The 14,066-nt window shown below is 34.9% G+C and overlaps 1 protein-coding gene across 3 annotated transcripts in view; it reads left to right on the forward strand.

Annotated features, from left to right (window-relative positions):
• Positions 1–65: 65 nt before the first annotated feature.
• The window catches only part of LOC107037696 (transmembrane protein 94), a 47,686-nt gene continuing 33,685 nt past the window's right edge, over positions 66–14,066 (forward strand). For all 3 annotated transcript variants that reach the window (XM_015256367.1, XM_015256369.1, XM_015256368.1), the window contains exons 1-5: positions 66–284; positions 5,742–5,908; positions 8,031–8,168; positions 10,499–10,829; positions 12,450–13,082. In XM_015256367.1, the coding sequence (XP_015111853.1) occupies positions 5,745–5,908; positions 8,031–8,168; positions 10,499–10,829; positions 12,450–13,082 (1,266 nt within the window). In that variant the 5' untranslated portion in view covers positions 66–284; positions 5,742–5,744. The remainder of the gene's footprint in view (positions 285–5,741; positions 5,909–8,030; positions 8,169–10,498; positions 10,830–12,449; positions 13,083–14,066) is intronic.

Consider the following 14,066-nt stretch of genomic DNA (forward strand, 5'->3'; position numbering starts at 1 on the left):
CGAGTATGAGCACCAGATGACGCTCCAATCAGTTCTATTGTCAAAAAAGCTTGCGTTGGGAGTGATTCCCACGGAATAAAAAACCGGAGCGATTCAGTTTTACGGAGACTGCTGTGGGGATCGGCTATTGTGCTCAGGCAGAGATTTGTTTCGGGTTTAGTGAGTGTCGGTGACTTCTGATGGAGTAATGGGGGTCTCGGGGGGTTGACACTGAGGTTTTCACGAGGGGCTGATTTATGAGGTGATAATTGCGGTTTTGATGCGAACGACGGGAAGACAAACAGGTAATGAGGGGTTTTATCATTGTTTGAGGATTATGTAAGTGACGCAGGGTAACCTGTAATTGTCGGGTTTTATTTACATTTGTGGGGGGTTTGTTCGTCGAGTTTTGATGGGATTGTTTTGGAGTGGGACTATTTTATGAGGATTTTTTAAATTTACTTTTCTTTATTGATGTTGAAAATTAAGAGGAAGTGTCTTCATTGCGTGTATCTGTCAAAGAAGGGTAACAAGAGCTTTTTTTGCAGTCATTATTTGAGAATTATGTACACGTAAGTCACGTCAACCTGAAATTGTTTGTTTTTATTTACATTATTGTTCTTGGGTTTTTTGGGACAAGTGTTAGGGAAGGGATTTTTTTTATTGTTTTCTTTAGGATAATGTTTTGATTTTATTTTTCGTTGTTGATGTGTACAGTTCAGAAGCATTTTCTTTAGTGGGCCTGTCAAAAAAGATTTATGTGGGTTTTCTTGTTATTCATTATTTGATAGGATTATCTTATTGACGCATGTCAACCTGTAATTGTTAGGTTTTATTTACACTTTTGGAGGGATTCTTCGTTGGATTTTTTGAGGAATAATTGTTTGAGATGGGATTGTTTTGGAGCGGGAGTGTTTTATGAGGATTTTTTCAAAATTACTTCTCGTTATTGATGTTAAAAATTAACAGGAAATATCTTTATTGCTTTATTATTTAAGAATTATATACACGTACGTTAGGCATGTCAACCTAAAATTGTTTGTTTTTATTTACATTATTGTTCTTGGGTTTTTTGGGACAAGTGTTAGGGAAGGGATTTTTTTTATTGTTTTCTTTAGGATAATGTTTTGATTTTATTTTTCGTTGTTGATGTGTACAGTTCAGAAGCATTTTCTTTAGTGGGCCTGTCAAAAAAGATTTATGTGGGTTTTCTTGTTATTCATTGTTTGATAGGATTATCTTATTGACGCATGTCCACCTGTAATTGTTAGGTTTTATTTACACATTTGGAGGGATTCTTCGTTGGATTTTTTGAGGAATAATTGTTGGAGATGGGATTGTTTTGGAGCGGGAGTGTTTTATCTTTATTGCTTTATTATTTAAGAATTATATACACGTACGTTAGGCATGTCAACCTAAAATTGTTTGTTTTTATTTACATTATTTTTGCTGCTTTTTTTTGGGACAAGTATTGGGGAAGGGATTTCCGTTGGGTTGTTTTCTTCAGGATAATGTTTTGATTTTATTTTTCGTTATTGATGTATACAGTTCAGAAGCATTTTCTTTAGTGGGCCCGTCAAAAAAGGTTGATGTGGTTTTATTTTCTTCTCTAATTCATTGTTTGACAGGATTATGTAATTAACGCATGTCAACCTGTAATTGTTACGTTTTATTTACATTTTTGGGGGACTTGTTCGTTGGCATTTTTGTGAGACAATTGTTGGAGACCGGATTGTTTTAGAGTGGGAGTGGTTTATGAGAATTTTTTAAAAATTTACTTCTCGTTATTAAGAGGAAGTGTCTTCATTGCGTGTATCTGGCAGAGAAGGGTAATAAGAGCTTTTTTGTGTTCATTATTTGCGAATTATGTGCGCGTAAATTACGCTCGTCAACCTGGAATTATTTGTTTTTATTTACATTAGTCTTGTTTTTTTTGGACAAGTGTTGGGGAACGGATTTTTCTGGCTTACTGTTTTCTTTAGGATAATGTTTTGATTTTATTTTTCGCTATTGATGCTGACACTTTGGAAAAATTTTCTGTCTTGGGGCAATCAGGAAAGGTTCATGTGGGTTTATATAGGGGAGGTTGGGGTAAAACGGACACTTTTAACTTTTTTAAAAATGTTAATGAGGGGTTGAAACGTTGATAAAATTTAATAATTCTTTTCTTCAATACAAAGAACGATTCTTTCCCTTTGTGACGAGCCTAAACTGAGTTCAATTGATCAACTTGTTTCTGAGTTATGAATAATTTAAAAAAAGTCTAAAGTGTGCGTTTTACCCCATCCTCTCCTATTTTCTCATTATCAATTAAAGAAAAGTCCTTCCGTGGGCCATATCAATTATTATCAATTGCTTGATAGATTTCTGTAATTAACCCAATTTTTTGTTTTTATTTACGTTTCTGCGGAGTCGTCGAGGGGACGACTCTTCGGAGGATGTTTCATTAAGTTATTCTTCATTAGTGATATAGACAGTTGAGAAGAATTGTCTTCATTGCCTGCGTTAGTCAGAGAAGGGCCATAAGGGCTCATTTTTTATTCATTACTATTTAAGAATTATGTAATTAACGCTCGTGAGGCTGCAATTGATTGTGTTTATTCACACTGTTGATGGTTTTGTTTGTTGTTGTTTTGATTTGACAGTTGTTGGGGACGAGATTTTTTGGAGTTTTTTTTTTCAGGATAAATGTTTTGGTTTTATTCGTCTTTATTAACATCGACAATTCATAAGAATTTTCTGTGATGAATCAGTTAGAAATGATCAGTAGGGGCTCATGTATTTTTTATAATTCATTGTTTAAAACTGCTGTATAATTAATGCCATCAATCTACCATTGTTTGTTTACATTCATGTTTCTAAGGAGTTGAAACGATTTTTAGGGGTTTCAATTTTATTAGGAGTTGTCATTTTGATTCTATTTCTGGTTGTGAAACGAAATAATTGAGAAAAATTTTCTTTAATGCTTTTAGCAGATATTATTTGACTATTGAATAATGAACTCTGTAGTTGTTCGTATTTATTTTTATTTTTTCAACGGATTGTTGTTGAAGTTTTTGACGAGCCAATTGTTTTGATGTTATTTTTAATTTTTTTTATCAGCAGTAATTCAAGGAAATGATTAAGAAATTTTTTTAAAAATACATTCATCAGTCAGAAAAGGGGAATGAAGATGAATCGATGTTTTTTTTCCATTTATTATTTGACTATTGAATAATTAACGCTGTAGTTCTTAATTTTCATTTCAATTTTTTCAACGGATTGTTGTTGGGGCTTTCGACAAGCCAATTGTTTTGATGTTATTTTTAGTTTGTTTTGATTTATCGGGAGTAATTAAGAAAAGAGTGATATGAGGACTTATCTATTTTTTAAATTTATTAGTGAACAGTGTTATATAATTAATGTACGTTAACTTGTAGTTATCATAAAGATTATCGTTGGGAATTTGATTTTTTTCTCGTAGAAAATGATTTTATTTTTGTTTACTGTATTTTTGGGAATCCGATTAGATAACAATTTGAGTTAATTTTGGGAGTTTACCATTGCTTGCTTTTATTGCTGTGTTCTAGGAGTTGTTGAGACGATTTATAGGAGTTAAATTCTTTCAGGGGTTGTCATTTTGATTCTATTTTTGAATATGCAAGGAAATAATTTTCTTTAATACGTTCATCAGTTAGAAAAGTTTAATCAGGATCTATCGATGTTATTTTTCTCATTAATAAATAATAATTTGACTATTGAACATTGTCTGTATGTCCTTTCGAATTTATACATTCTGTTTCCCTCCCAATCCCTTATTAATGGGAGGTTCACCCGGGGAATTTTTTTTTTGTTTTTCGAGAAAAAAAATTTAGAAATACTATTTTCCGTGCGATTTTCCTCGGGAATCTGATTTTGTAGGTCATAATTGTCTCCTCCCACTCAAACGTCGAGAATCGAATTTTTTTTAATCGAAAAATCAACTTAACAACAATGCCCAACGTATTTTATTCGAAATAATTTTTTGAATATGATCTGAAATTTTCGCTCTTAATTATGAAAAATGCGGGAGTAGATGCATTTTTAAATGTATTCGTTTGCCAAATTTTTTATTAATATCTGAAGAAACAGTATGTTTCGTCATTATGCTGAAAAAATTTTTCTGGCGAATATAAGTTTGCAGCCCGAGTCGAAAGCGAGGGTTGCAATCATATGAGCTAGAAAAGTTTTTTTAGGCTGCATGTCGAATGATATTTTTTGTCATCACGGGCGTGGGCAGCAATTTACCATCGCGTAGCGTTCGTAAAGCGCTGCCTTACGGCCGGAATGACGAAAAAAATGTTTTCTGCCCTCCGGCCGGAAAGCGTCAACTTCCTGGCCGCGGCGCCAAACGAAATTGCCACTTTCCGGCTGCGTCGAGCAGAAAAATAGGATACACACCTTGGCCAGTAAATAAGAAAGCCTCAGATCACATGTTTGTCGACCTCGGCTTCGCCTCGGCCAACAATTACATGTGATCTGAGACATTCCTTACTTTACTGGCCGAGGTGTGTAATCTACTATTCTTGTCCAAATATTATGTGTAGACTTCATTTATGATTACTAACTCGATGTTTAATGGTCCCCATGCATCTACCTAACTTTGTTTTACTCTACAGTTGAGAGGGCTCCTCTCAGGAATCCAGAAACTGCCAGCGTACTTCCTCTCAAAAATTCGAATAGATGCATTTTTTCCGTCCTGTTTCGATTCATTTTCCATTATTTTCTGGAAATTCACTCATTCTAGTTGATACTTATAATTTATTTTCGGAAATATAATCGATTCATTGAAAATAACGACTTTTTTCAGCTTGACCAATGGACTTAAAAATGTATCTGCTCCCGTATTTTGATAATTAAGTAGCGCAAAGTACTTAATACTAAGTGCACTTAATACTAAGTACACTAATACTTAGTGTAGTATGTCATCATATTTAAAAAACTATTTCTAAAAGAAAATACATTGGGGATTTTGCGAAAATTAATTTTTCGATTAGAAAAAATTCTAATCTCTAATTTTCAGCGATCGGAGACGAATTTGACCTACAAAATCGGATTCCTGGGGAAAAATCCCGCGAAAAATAGATTTTTGAAGTTTTTTTCTCGAAAAACGGAAATTTTTTTCCCGAGGTGAAACTCCCCTGAACTAAAATAAAGTAAAGTAAACGAAACTTTACTATAATAATGCCACATGGGCTACAGAGTTGTGTACATGCATAGTATACAAAGAGTATACAGTCATATGGGCAACAATAGCCCGAAAAATCGACTATTGAATAATTAACGCTGTAGTTTTTCATTTTTAGTTTCATTTTTTAACGGATTGTGGTTGGAACTTTCGACGAGACAATAGTTTTGATGTTATTTTTAGTTTGTTGTTTTTTATCCGGACTAATTGAAGGGAATAATTAAGAAGAATTGTCTTTACTACGTACGTTGTTAAGGGAAGAGTAATATGAGCGCTTATCCATCTTTTAAATTCTTTAGTGAACAGTGTTATATAATTTAAGCACGGTAACTTGTAGTTATAATTGAGATTATCGTTGGGGATTTGATTTTTTTGTCGAAAAGATGTTATTTTTCTTTAGTTATAATTTATTTTATAGTTTATTTATAATTTTTGGGTACTGGATTAGATAACGATTTGAGTTAATTTTGGAAGTTGCTTCGTTATTATATGAGTTTTAAGTACCGGAAATAGATTGACCCTGACGATGTTTTTGTAACTTGTCTGAATCTTGTAGGAAATGGAGGGAAATAGACCCGAAAGTAATGTTGGACCTAATGAGCCAGGCGAGAGCAAGAAGGTTGGAGATAAATTGGGACTCACTACTACCGAAGCCTTAGAGATTCTACACAGGGATGTAGCGAGGATTCTGGAGGACTATGAGGCGAATTGCAAAAGGAATAAGTATGATTTTTCCTTGATTTTTTATGTTGTCTCTTTAGATGCGACAATTGGATACTTGGGGGGAGAGAAACGCGAGACTCTCTGGAATTGCATCATTCTCGTATTTTTTGAGGTTCTTCGAGATGAGATGAAGCGCAGTGAGATTTAGTTATTGGTCGTCAAGGCTGAAATGATTGAAGACTTGAGTTTTTGGGGATCTTTAATTGGGGAGAATTAATTGGTCACAGAATATTCTAGAAGCGAATTCATTCAACGAGTTGAGTCGAGTGTGGTTTTTTGTATTAGTTGATTCTCCGGGGGATGAGCGATTTTAAGAGAAAATATCAAAACATTTTTCCTGTAGGTGATTTTTTTGACTATTTATTCGATAGGGTGACCAGGCCAATTGCTGGACGATTAAAGGAAATTCGAGTTTCGTGGTAGGATCTAAAATAAGAGAATCACCTAAATGGGGATATGATGGCTTCCATACCTTCAAGAATGTTTCAATTAGCAGAAAAAAATAGTTTCAAGTGAAAATAACAAAACAAAGAATAATTAAATTGAGAAATAGTTGAATGTAGCCGAAACCCCCAATTTCTGGACGACTGGGTCATATTTTTTTTTTATTTATTAAATGTTCATCAATAGAAGAAAATAATTGATCACATGATTATACACAAGTGATATTATGGAGAGGTGAAGTAATCAATACAATTTTCATTTTATTTGTGGACTATTCAATACAAGTTGAAATCGTCCAGAAACTAACCCCCGTCCAGAAATTGACCTGTTTAGCCTACTAAGGGGCTACGCCCCCTGCTCGCTCCGCTCGCCAACCCCCATATGACCCTTCATTTCTGACCCTCAATTGTGGAGTCTTAATTTTGAGTACACAATTTTCATCACCAGAAGTCAATTTGCATTTTTATAATATAGAGAGATATATAGAGACCTTTGTGATCCTTAATCTGGCCCTTGCGACCCTTATTTGGATCCTTAATCTGACCCTCATTGTAAACCTCGCGACCCTGTTTGACCCTGGCGACCCTTACTCGAACCTTTGTGACCCTTACTTAGACCCTTGGTCCGACTCTTGTTATCCTTTTTAGGATTCTTAATCTGACCCTTAATCTTGTGACCCTTAATCTGACCCATATGACCCCTAATCTGACCTTTGTGACGTTTATTTGAACCCTTAATTTGACCTTTGTCCCCTTAATCTGACCCTCGTGATCCTTCTTCTGATCCTCATGACCTTTAATCTGACACTAGTGACCCTTATTCTGACCCTCGTGACCCTTATTCTAACCCTCGTAACACTTATTTTTACCTCATGACCTTCGCGACCCTTATTTTGACCTTTAATTTTGGAGTCTTAATTTCGAGTACCAAATTTTTATTACCAGAAGTCCATTTGGATTGTTATAATATAGAGAGATTCATGGATGAAATTAACTATCGCCTTGGAAAATCCCTGAAAAAATTCTTGTCTATATCTTGTGGAGTAAAAAATTCTCTTCAACATGAGTCTATTGTTGATTTCTTCAAATATCACTTGTTACTAAAGGCAAAAAAGAATATGATTTTTATGAACAATTTTTTTGGGAGGATTAATCTGTCCAGGGAATACCAATGATAAGAAATGATAACAGAATTTGATGGGTGAGGGTCCATCATTGATGATTAAAATAATCACAAATAAAAAAACTCATTAGCAAGGTGCAGCAACGTAATTAGTTAAATTCAACAGTTTATCCTCTTTATATTCATTTCGGAAATAAATAATGTTGAAAAAATCGTCGGCGGACTTGTTTAGAGCCGACAAAATCCGCAACAAAAAAAAATGATTACCATTTCTTTTAAAAGTTATTTGTTGTATAATTTATACAAGTTCATCTTCTACGACGTATGCAGAATCCACTTGTTCTGTTCTATTCTGTTACATTTTACGACTCCCTCCACTCAATTTTAACAAAGCAAACCTCTCAATTGTATTTTTGCCCATACAAATAAAGTTTGTGAGAACCCGTTCGTCCCTAAAATGAATGTTACGTTGCTGCAATTCCCTCGTAAATCTCAGCGCATTATTCCAGAACTGTCAAACCAAATTCAATGGACCTTTTCCATTCTATTCTCACAGAAAATACAGAGGATGGCTGAAGGATACATTGCATCATAGGAGTCAATATACAACTCTCTGTTGGACATCGGCAATTGCCCTGATTATCAACGCCATCAGTCTAATTGTTTCCTCATGTTTCAGTGTGAATGAAGCAAGGTGAATGAGCAATTGAAAAATTTTATGACATACATTAAATAATTTTATGAAACACATGTTTTGAAGAATTTTGTAAAAAAAACCTAGCACTCTCCATTGAAAATCTATTGAAATTCTGTTGGAATTAGTTTTAAACGAAATTAAAAAATTAAATTTCATGTTTATTTCATAAACACCCAATAGCACAGCATCAGATATAGATCAAATTTAAGGCCCGGTTCCATTATCTGCCGAACGTTATCTAAATTGATTTTTTTGTTCGATTTTTATCTCGAAATTTCAACTCGATGCCCCGTCACTCAGAGACACCTGAAAATTCTGAATTTAGATTTTTAAAAAAGTAAAAAAAATTCTGAACATTTTGAAAGAGCATTTTTAATTAATATGGAGGACTGATTTCAATTGAGGAGATAGGAATCTAGATAAAGTTCGACAGATAATGGAGCCAGGCCTTAATGATTAAATTGTGACGTATTGGGATCGATCAATACGTCGAGTTAGTTAATAATTATATTAAATAATAATATAATGCTGGATGGTGTGAACGAGAAATGTGATTTCTCTTTCCTGTCACCCAGACATTGGTCAGCAATCCCATAGTGTCATGTGGACATCATGGAAAGCAGTCCCACGGTTTATGCAAGTCCAGTTCAGGTGTCCTGAACTGTTTGACGGTGTTAGTCTGTGTCAATGATGGCACAAGACAATATTAGTACAGAAAACCGTGAGACTGCTTAGCTAAGCAACTTGGGCCCTTGACGAGCTTTGACGAGTTTCGAGGACTCCGGAAGAGGCAGAGTACGATCAGGAGCAGAACAGAGCGGATCTCTGAGCTCAGGCCTTTGAACAATCGGGTCAAAGTCCCAAGTTTGAGTCGCGGACAATTTAGCAACGTGTTATACCAACCCACCTTGATCATTATCGTGTATCAATAACTAGCTTGAGCACGCGAGTGGTTATTGAGAACGTCACCCTTCATATCCTTCGTCCAACATCCCTCCGAGTGAGCGAATCCCCCGTGAGCTCACCGCCGAAGCTAGTCGAAGTTGGAGTGACAGCCAAGAACAAAAGGATTACAGTGCAGGAATAAAAATAGTGAAAAGGACTTTCATTGCGTTTTACCTCCGGGTAAAACGCTTCGAACGTCACAAAATTATTGATATATTCTGTCTCAACAAAATATTCGTGGCAGAAAGCATTTCTTATATCACATATTTTCTATAAGTTACTAGACTGCAATAACAATATACATTTTCAATCGTTTATTATTTATTTATTCACTTTTGAAAATTATTGAAAATTATGCAATTTTCAGCATTTGTTTGTACCAATGTTTGGGCATGAATTTCCATTTTTTTGGAATTACAAAATTACGAAAAACTTGAAAAAAATTATGTTCAATAGTAGGGGAGAGTGGGGCAAAATGAAAAAGCCGAAAAACGACCATTTTACGCAATTCAAGCAACAAAAATTGGTTTATCAACTTTTTTTATTATTGGGAGTACTGATGAGAATAATAATTCTCTATTTGGTATAAAAGAGCATGCGGTGCGAAAAATTACTGATATTCGAAACCCCTAGCGTATTAATATAATAGCGTAACGACTGTCTCCACAGATGAATCCCAATCCCCTGTTAAATCTTGATCTCAGCGTCCACCAGTCAGTTTTTCCTGACTCTCCAGCAGCCAAACTAGGCCCTCATCATCGCTGCGTCTATGTTCTCGCCTCATTCGAAACTCCAAAAAGTTTTTTATATATTTCTTATATCAAGACGACAATATTCATAATTTTCACTAATTTTAGCCATAGTTCTCTTTTCAAGTAATATAAAATATTTCATCTATAATTAAATTGATTAGATTAGGGCAATTATACTTTTCTTTTTTCATTCGATTGAAATTCAGCATTACATTTTCCTCTTTCCCTCTCTGGGTCTCCCCCCGGGCCTTCCTCTGGACTTTGGATTTTGCTGTTTCATTTTCTCTTCAATTAATCCATTGACAATATCTTCTCCCGTCAAAACTTCTCAATAATTTTTCATTCTACTGAATGGGAAATTATTATTCTCATTAGTACTCCCAATAATAAAACAAATTAATAAACAAAAGTTAATAAAAAAAAAAGTTAATAAAACTCTTTTTTGGCTTGAATTGCGTCAAATAGTCATTTTTCGACTATTTTTGTGCATGAATTTCCATTTTTTCTGGGATTACGAAATTACGAAAAACTTGAAAAAACCCATGTTCAATAGTATTTCCCGTTCTATCATTTGTACAACGAGATTCCTCCTGTAAAAATAATAATCAATTAATTTTGAATAATTTCCAGATATTCTTCACTTCCATATGAAGGACTGATAGTCTGCTGCCTCGTAGTATTAAATTTCACATTAGTTTTATCTGACAACATTCTGAGGCACAAAGAAATACCACACCGTGTGAGGATACTGTTGAAAAAATTGGAAGCTGCTCGGGAGATGTGCAAATGGAATACGGATAATTATCCGCATCTGTGCAGTCCTCTCTCTCCATGCGTAACACTCCAGTGGACGTATAGAGACGGTTCGATTGTCAATTTACCCTGGGCTTTGTTGGTCAGTGGTGACATAATTGTCATTAGACCCGGCCAACAAGTCCCTGGGTATTGTGTGCCATATGACGTAAGTAATCGAATTATCGTGTTATGTTGATTTTGCTGTTGTATTTGAAGATCGTTTAGGGTTTTTCGAGGGAGAACAATGATTATTTGATGCTATAATAAGTAATGCCAAATTTCTAATCAAATTTCAACTTCATTTTTTTTTGCTTCCGAATGGAAGCTTTGTAATCATTCACATTGAAGTTTCCATTGTTGAATGCAATTGCGTTCAATTGTTGAGGAAATTTATCGTTCTAAACCTTAGGAGAGGGCCAGAAGATGGAATTGAATCTTTTTTTTTCTCAAATGTAGGTATTGTTGAGCCCTATCAATTGTCATTAATTAAACTTTAGTTCGTCGATTAGTTTTCTTAATTTTTGATTTTTTTTCAAAAATCGGTTGTCCCACGATAGACAAATAAATGTTCTGAATTGATTGAATGATGGCTAGAAAAATTTATTTGGATGTCCTTTTAACCGGGTTCGAAGATGAAGGTGATAGAAATAATCGTTGTCTTGTTTTATTCGCAAAAATGTTGTATTTTTTGACAATCAGAATTCCGGGGAAATCTTTGAATATCATGCTCCAAATGAATTCAATCATAGCTTAAATTGTTTGTTTTAATGCCATTAAGTCGGAATTAGAAGATGATTACGATCGCTATATCGGTTGGTTTGATTTTTATGATGATTGTTGAAAATTTCGAATTTTTCATGAATTCCATTCAAGGAGGTATAAATAAAATTTTTCTGTCAACATTTTATCGAAGGGCTGAGGGAAGAGATAGAACTATAAAAAAGACAATCGGTTGTATGGAAGAAAGGGATTATAAGAATAATAATGATGATAACATTCAACTAAGTTGAAAATGTGACAAAATTAGTTAAAAAGAAATCTTATTCAAGTCAATAACATGGAATAAACAATGAATTATACATGATAGAACGAAATGATGTGCAAAATAACCATTCAGAAGCATATTGGTAATTTATTAGCAAAAATAACTATACTATATGCAATGCAAGAGAAATTTCCCACTTGTTTTTTCCAATGAAATGCTTTTAAAAAATTAGAAAATTTACTTTCGGAGGAGGATTGATGAAATAATTTAATAAGTGCAATTTTTTAGAACTATGAGCATTTTCTATAAATAATTCATAGACAATCAATTTTTCACCATAAAAATCATTTGTTCGGAATCGTAACAAATTTATTCATATTCAGAATTTTACCAGAAATCGATTTCATGTAAAAAAAAAAATTAGTTTAAACAATTTCAATTATTTATTTATGAACAAAAAATGTTTACAAAAAATTATAATTCTACGCAAAATGTAATTTGAATGAAGCGGAAAATTCATGTTTTTTTCCAATTTTTCTCACGCAATTCAATTGACAAATTTGATGATTGAAAATGGTTAAATCTATAGTGTGTTCTGTACCAAACTGTAAGTACTTGGATATCCTCAATCAAAATATTTACAAATGATTTTTTTTACCATCGTTATATTCCTCCATATTCATTCTACTATTTACGATGGATTCTCCTAGTATTTCAAGGATTTTTGGATCTGCTGTTTTCAACAATTGACTAGTCAATTGTCCATAAAATTTCGCTGTAATTTTTTAATCATTTTGCCAGGATCCAGAGGCCCCAACTCTCCACGCCAAAGAGGTATACAGTCCCCCAGTCCACGGTGCCCACGAGATATTCTCCTCCCCTCAGCCACGAACTCCCCTGAAGAACAAAATCTACAAACTCCAGGAGACCCCGTACCTGACGAATCTCCAGATGGCCCTCGATCAAGCCCTGGACCGATCAGTGACCTACCACAATCGGGAGCGTCACCTCGTCATGATCTGCTGCATCGAGCAACTGGCCTACCCCATTCTCCTCATCATCGTGCAACTAGTGAATTTACTCCGTTACCTCTACTTCCACGAGCATTTTGGAAGTGGTCATTGGACTGAACTATTTATGCTTCAACCCATCGCAGTGACACTTCCCCTCTTGCCCATTATTTTTCCCACTCTGTGGATTGTACTCAATTGCTTCGGAATGGCAAGGTTCAAGGCACTCTTTGAGCTGTATCAGTCATCGAAAAAAGTACCATTTGTTGATCCATTTGAGGATGCAGATATTTCTGGACCTAATAGTCCGGAAGTTGTTTATAATTGGAGTGAGCTCAGAGAAAATTTCTTTGGGATACTCTTTGGGAGGGAGTATATGATGTCAAGGTCTGCCAGTATTCTTCATGTTTTGGGATCTGTTACGGTGAGAATATTACATTTCGCTCTTTAATCTTCATTTTAATAACTTTATTTATTTTATATTTACATTTTTTCATACAAGATTGTAATTCAATTAATTACAATTATTTTAATTTATTCTCTTTGGAATTCAATTGATTTTTATGAATGTTGAGTCTTAATAATAATAATAATAATAATAATAATGGATGGCGTTATAAACACCCCGGTCTATCGGAGTCGCGTTATGGGGGTGCAAGTTGCAGACACTCTATGTCAGGCTTGTAAGTAGTCCCCGGAAACTAACGCATCTTTTCTCGGCTTGTCCGACGTATGCAATTACAAGTTATATTCATCGTCATAATGTGTCTTTGAGAGTGCTGTATTATCATTTGCGGTACTCCTATGGAATAGATAGAACGCCGGTGCTGTCTTACGCTCCAGGAGATATTGAGTCCGTCATCGTGAATGAGAGGTGTAAGATTTACTGGAACTTCTCATTCGCGACTGTCAGGCTTATCGCTGCAACCAACTCTGACATTGTCCTCTTTGATTTCGATGACAAAATCATCCACGTCATTGAGTTCTCGGCTCCAGCTGAAAGCAATATAACAGCTAAAGAAGAGGACAAGCGGCTCAAGTATCGATCACTCCTGTTTGAGCTACGTCAATTAAACCGGGGCTTGAGAGTAAAATGGGTTGTCCTCATTATTGGTTCTCTGGGGGGAATGAAGCAGTCTTTCATATCTGCACTCGAAATCATCCCGGCTAGCCAAATGCAGAAAGCTGTCATCCTTGGGTCCCTTCGTCTACTTAGGCAGCATGATTCTGGACTGCAGTACAGTTCACCCTCTGGTCAGAGGGAGCACTATTGCAGAGCGATTAGGAGAAGTTTGTATCGCTTAGTTTGCTGGGCGGTCTTCGAGGTGAAGTCAGAGCCCTCGACGATCGTTCAGCGATCTCATTTACGAGTAAAAAAAAAATGATAATAATAAATTCTTCTATATAT

Source organism: Diachasma alloeum, unplaced genomic scaffold (assembly GCF_001412515.2).
Source record: "Diachasma alloeum isolate Michigan unplaced genomic scaffold, Dall2.0 Dall_scaffold_00269, whole genome shotgun sequence".
Classification (NCBI taxonomy): Eukaryota; Metazoa; Arthropoda; class Insecta; order Hymenoptera; family Braconidae; genus Diachasma; species Diachasma alloeum.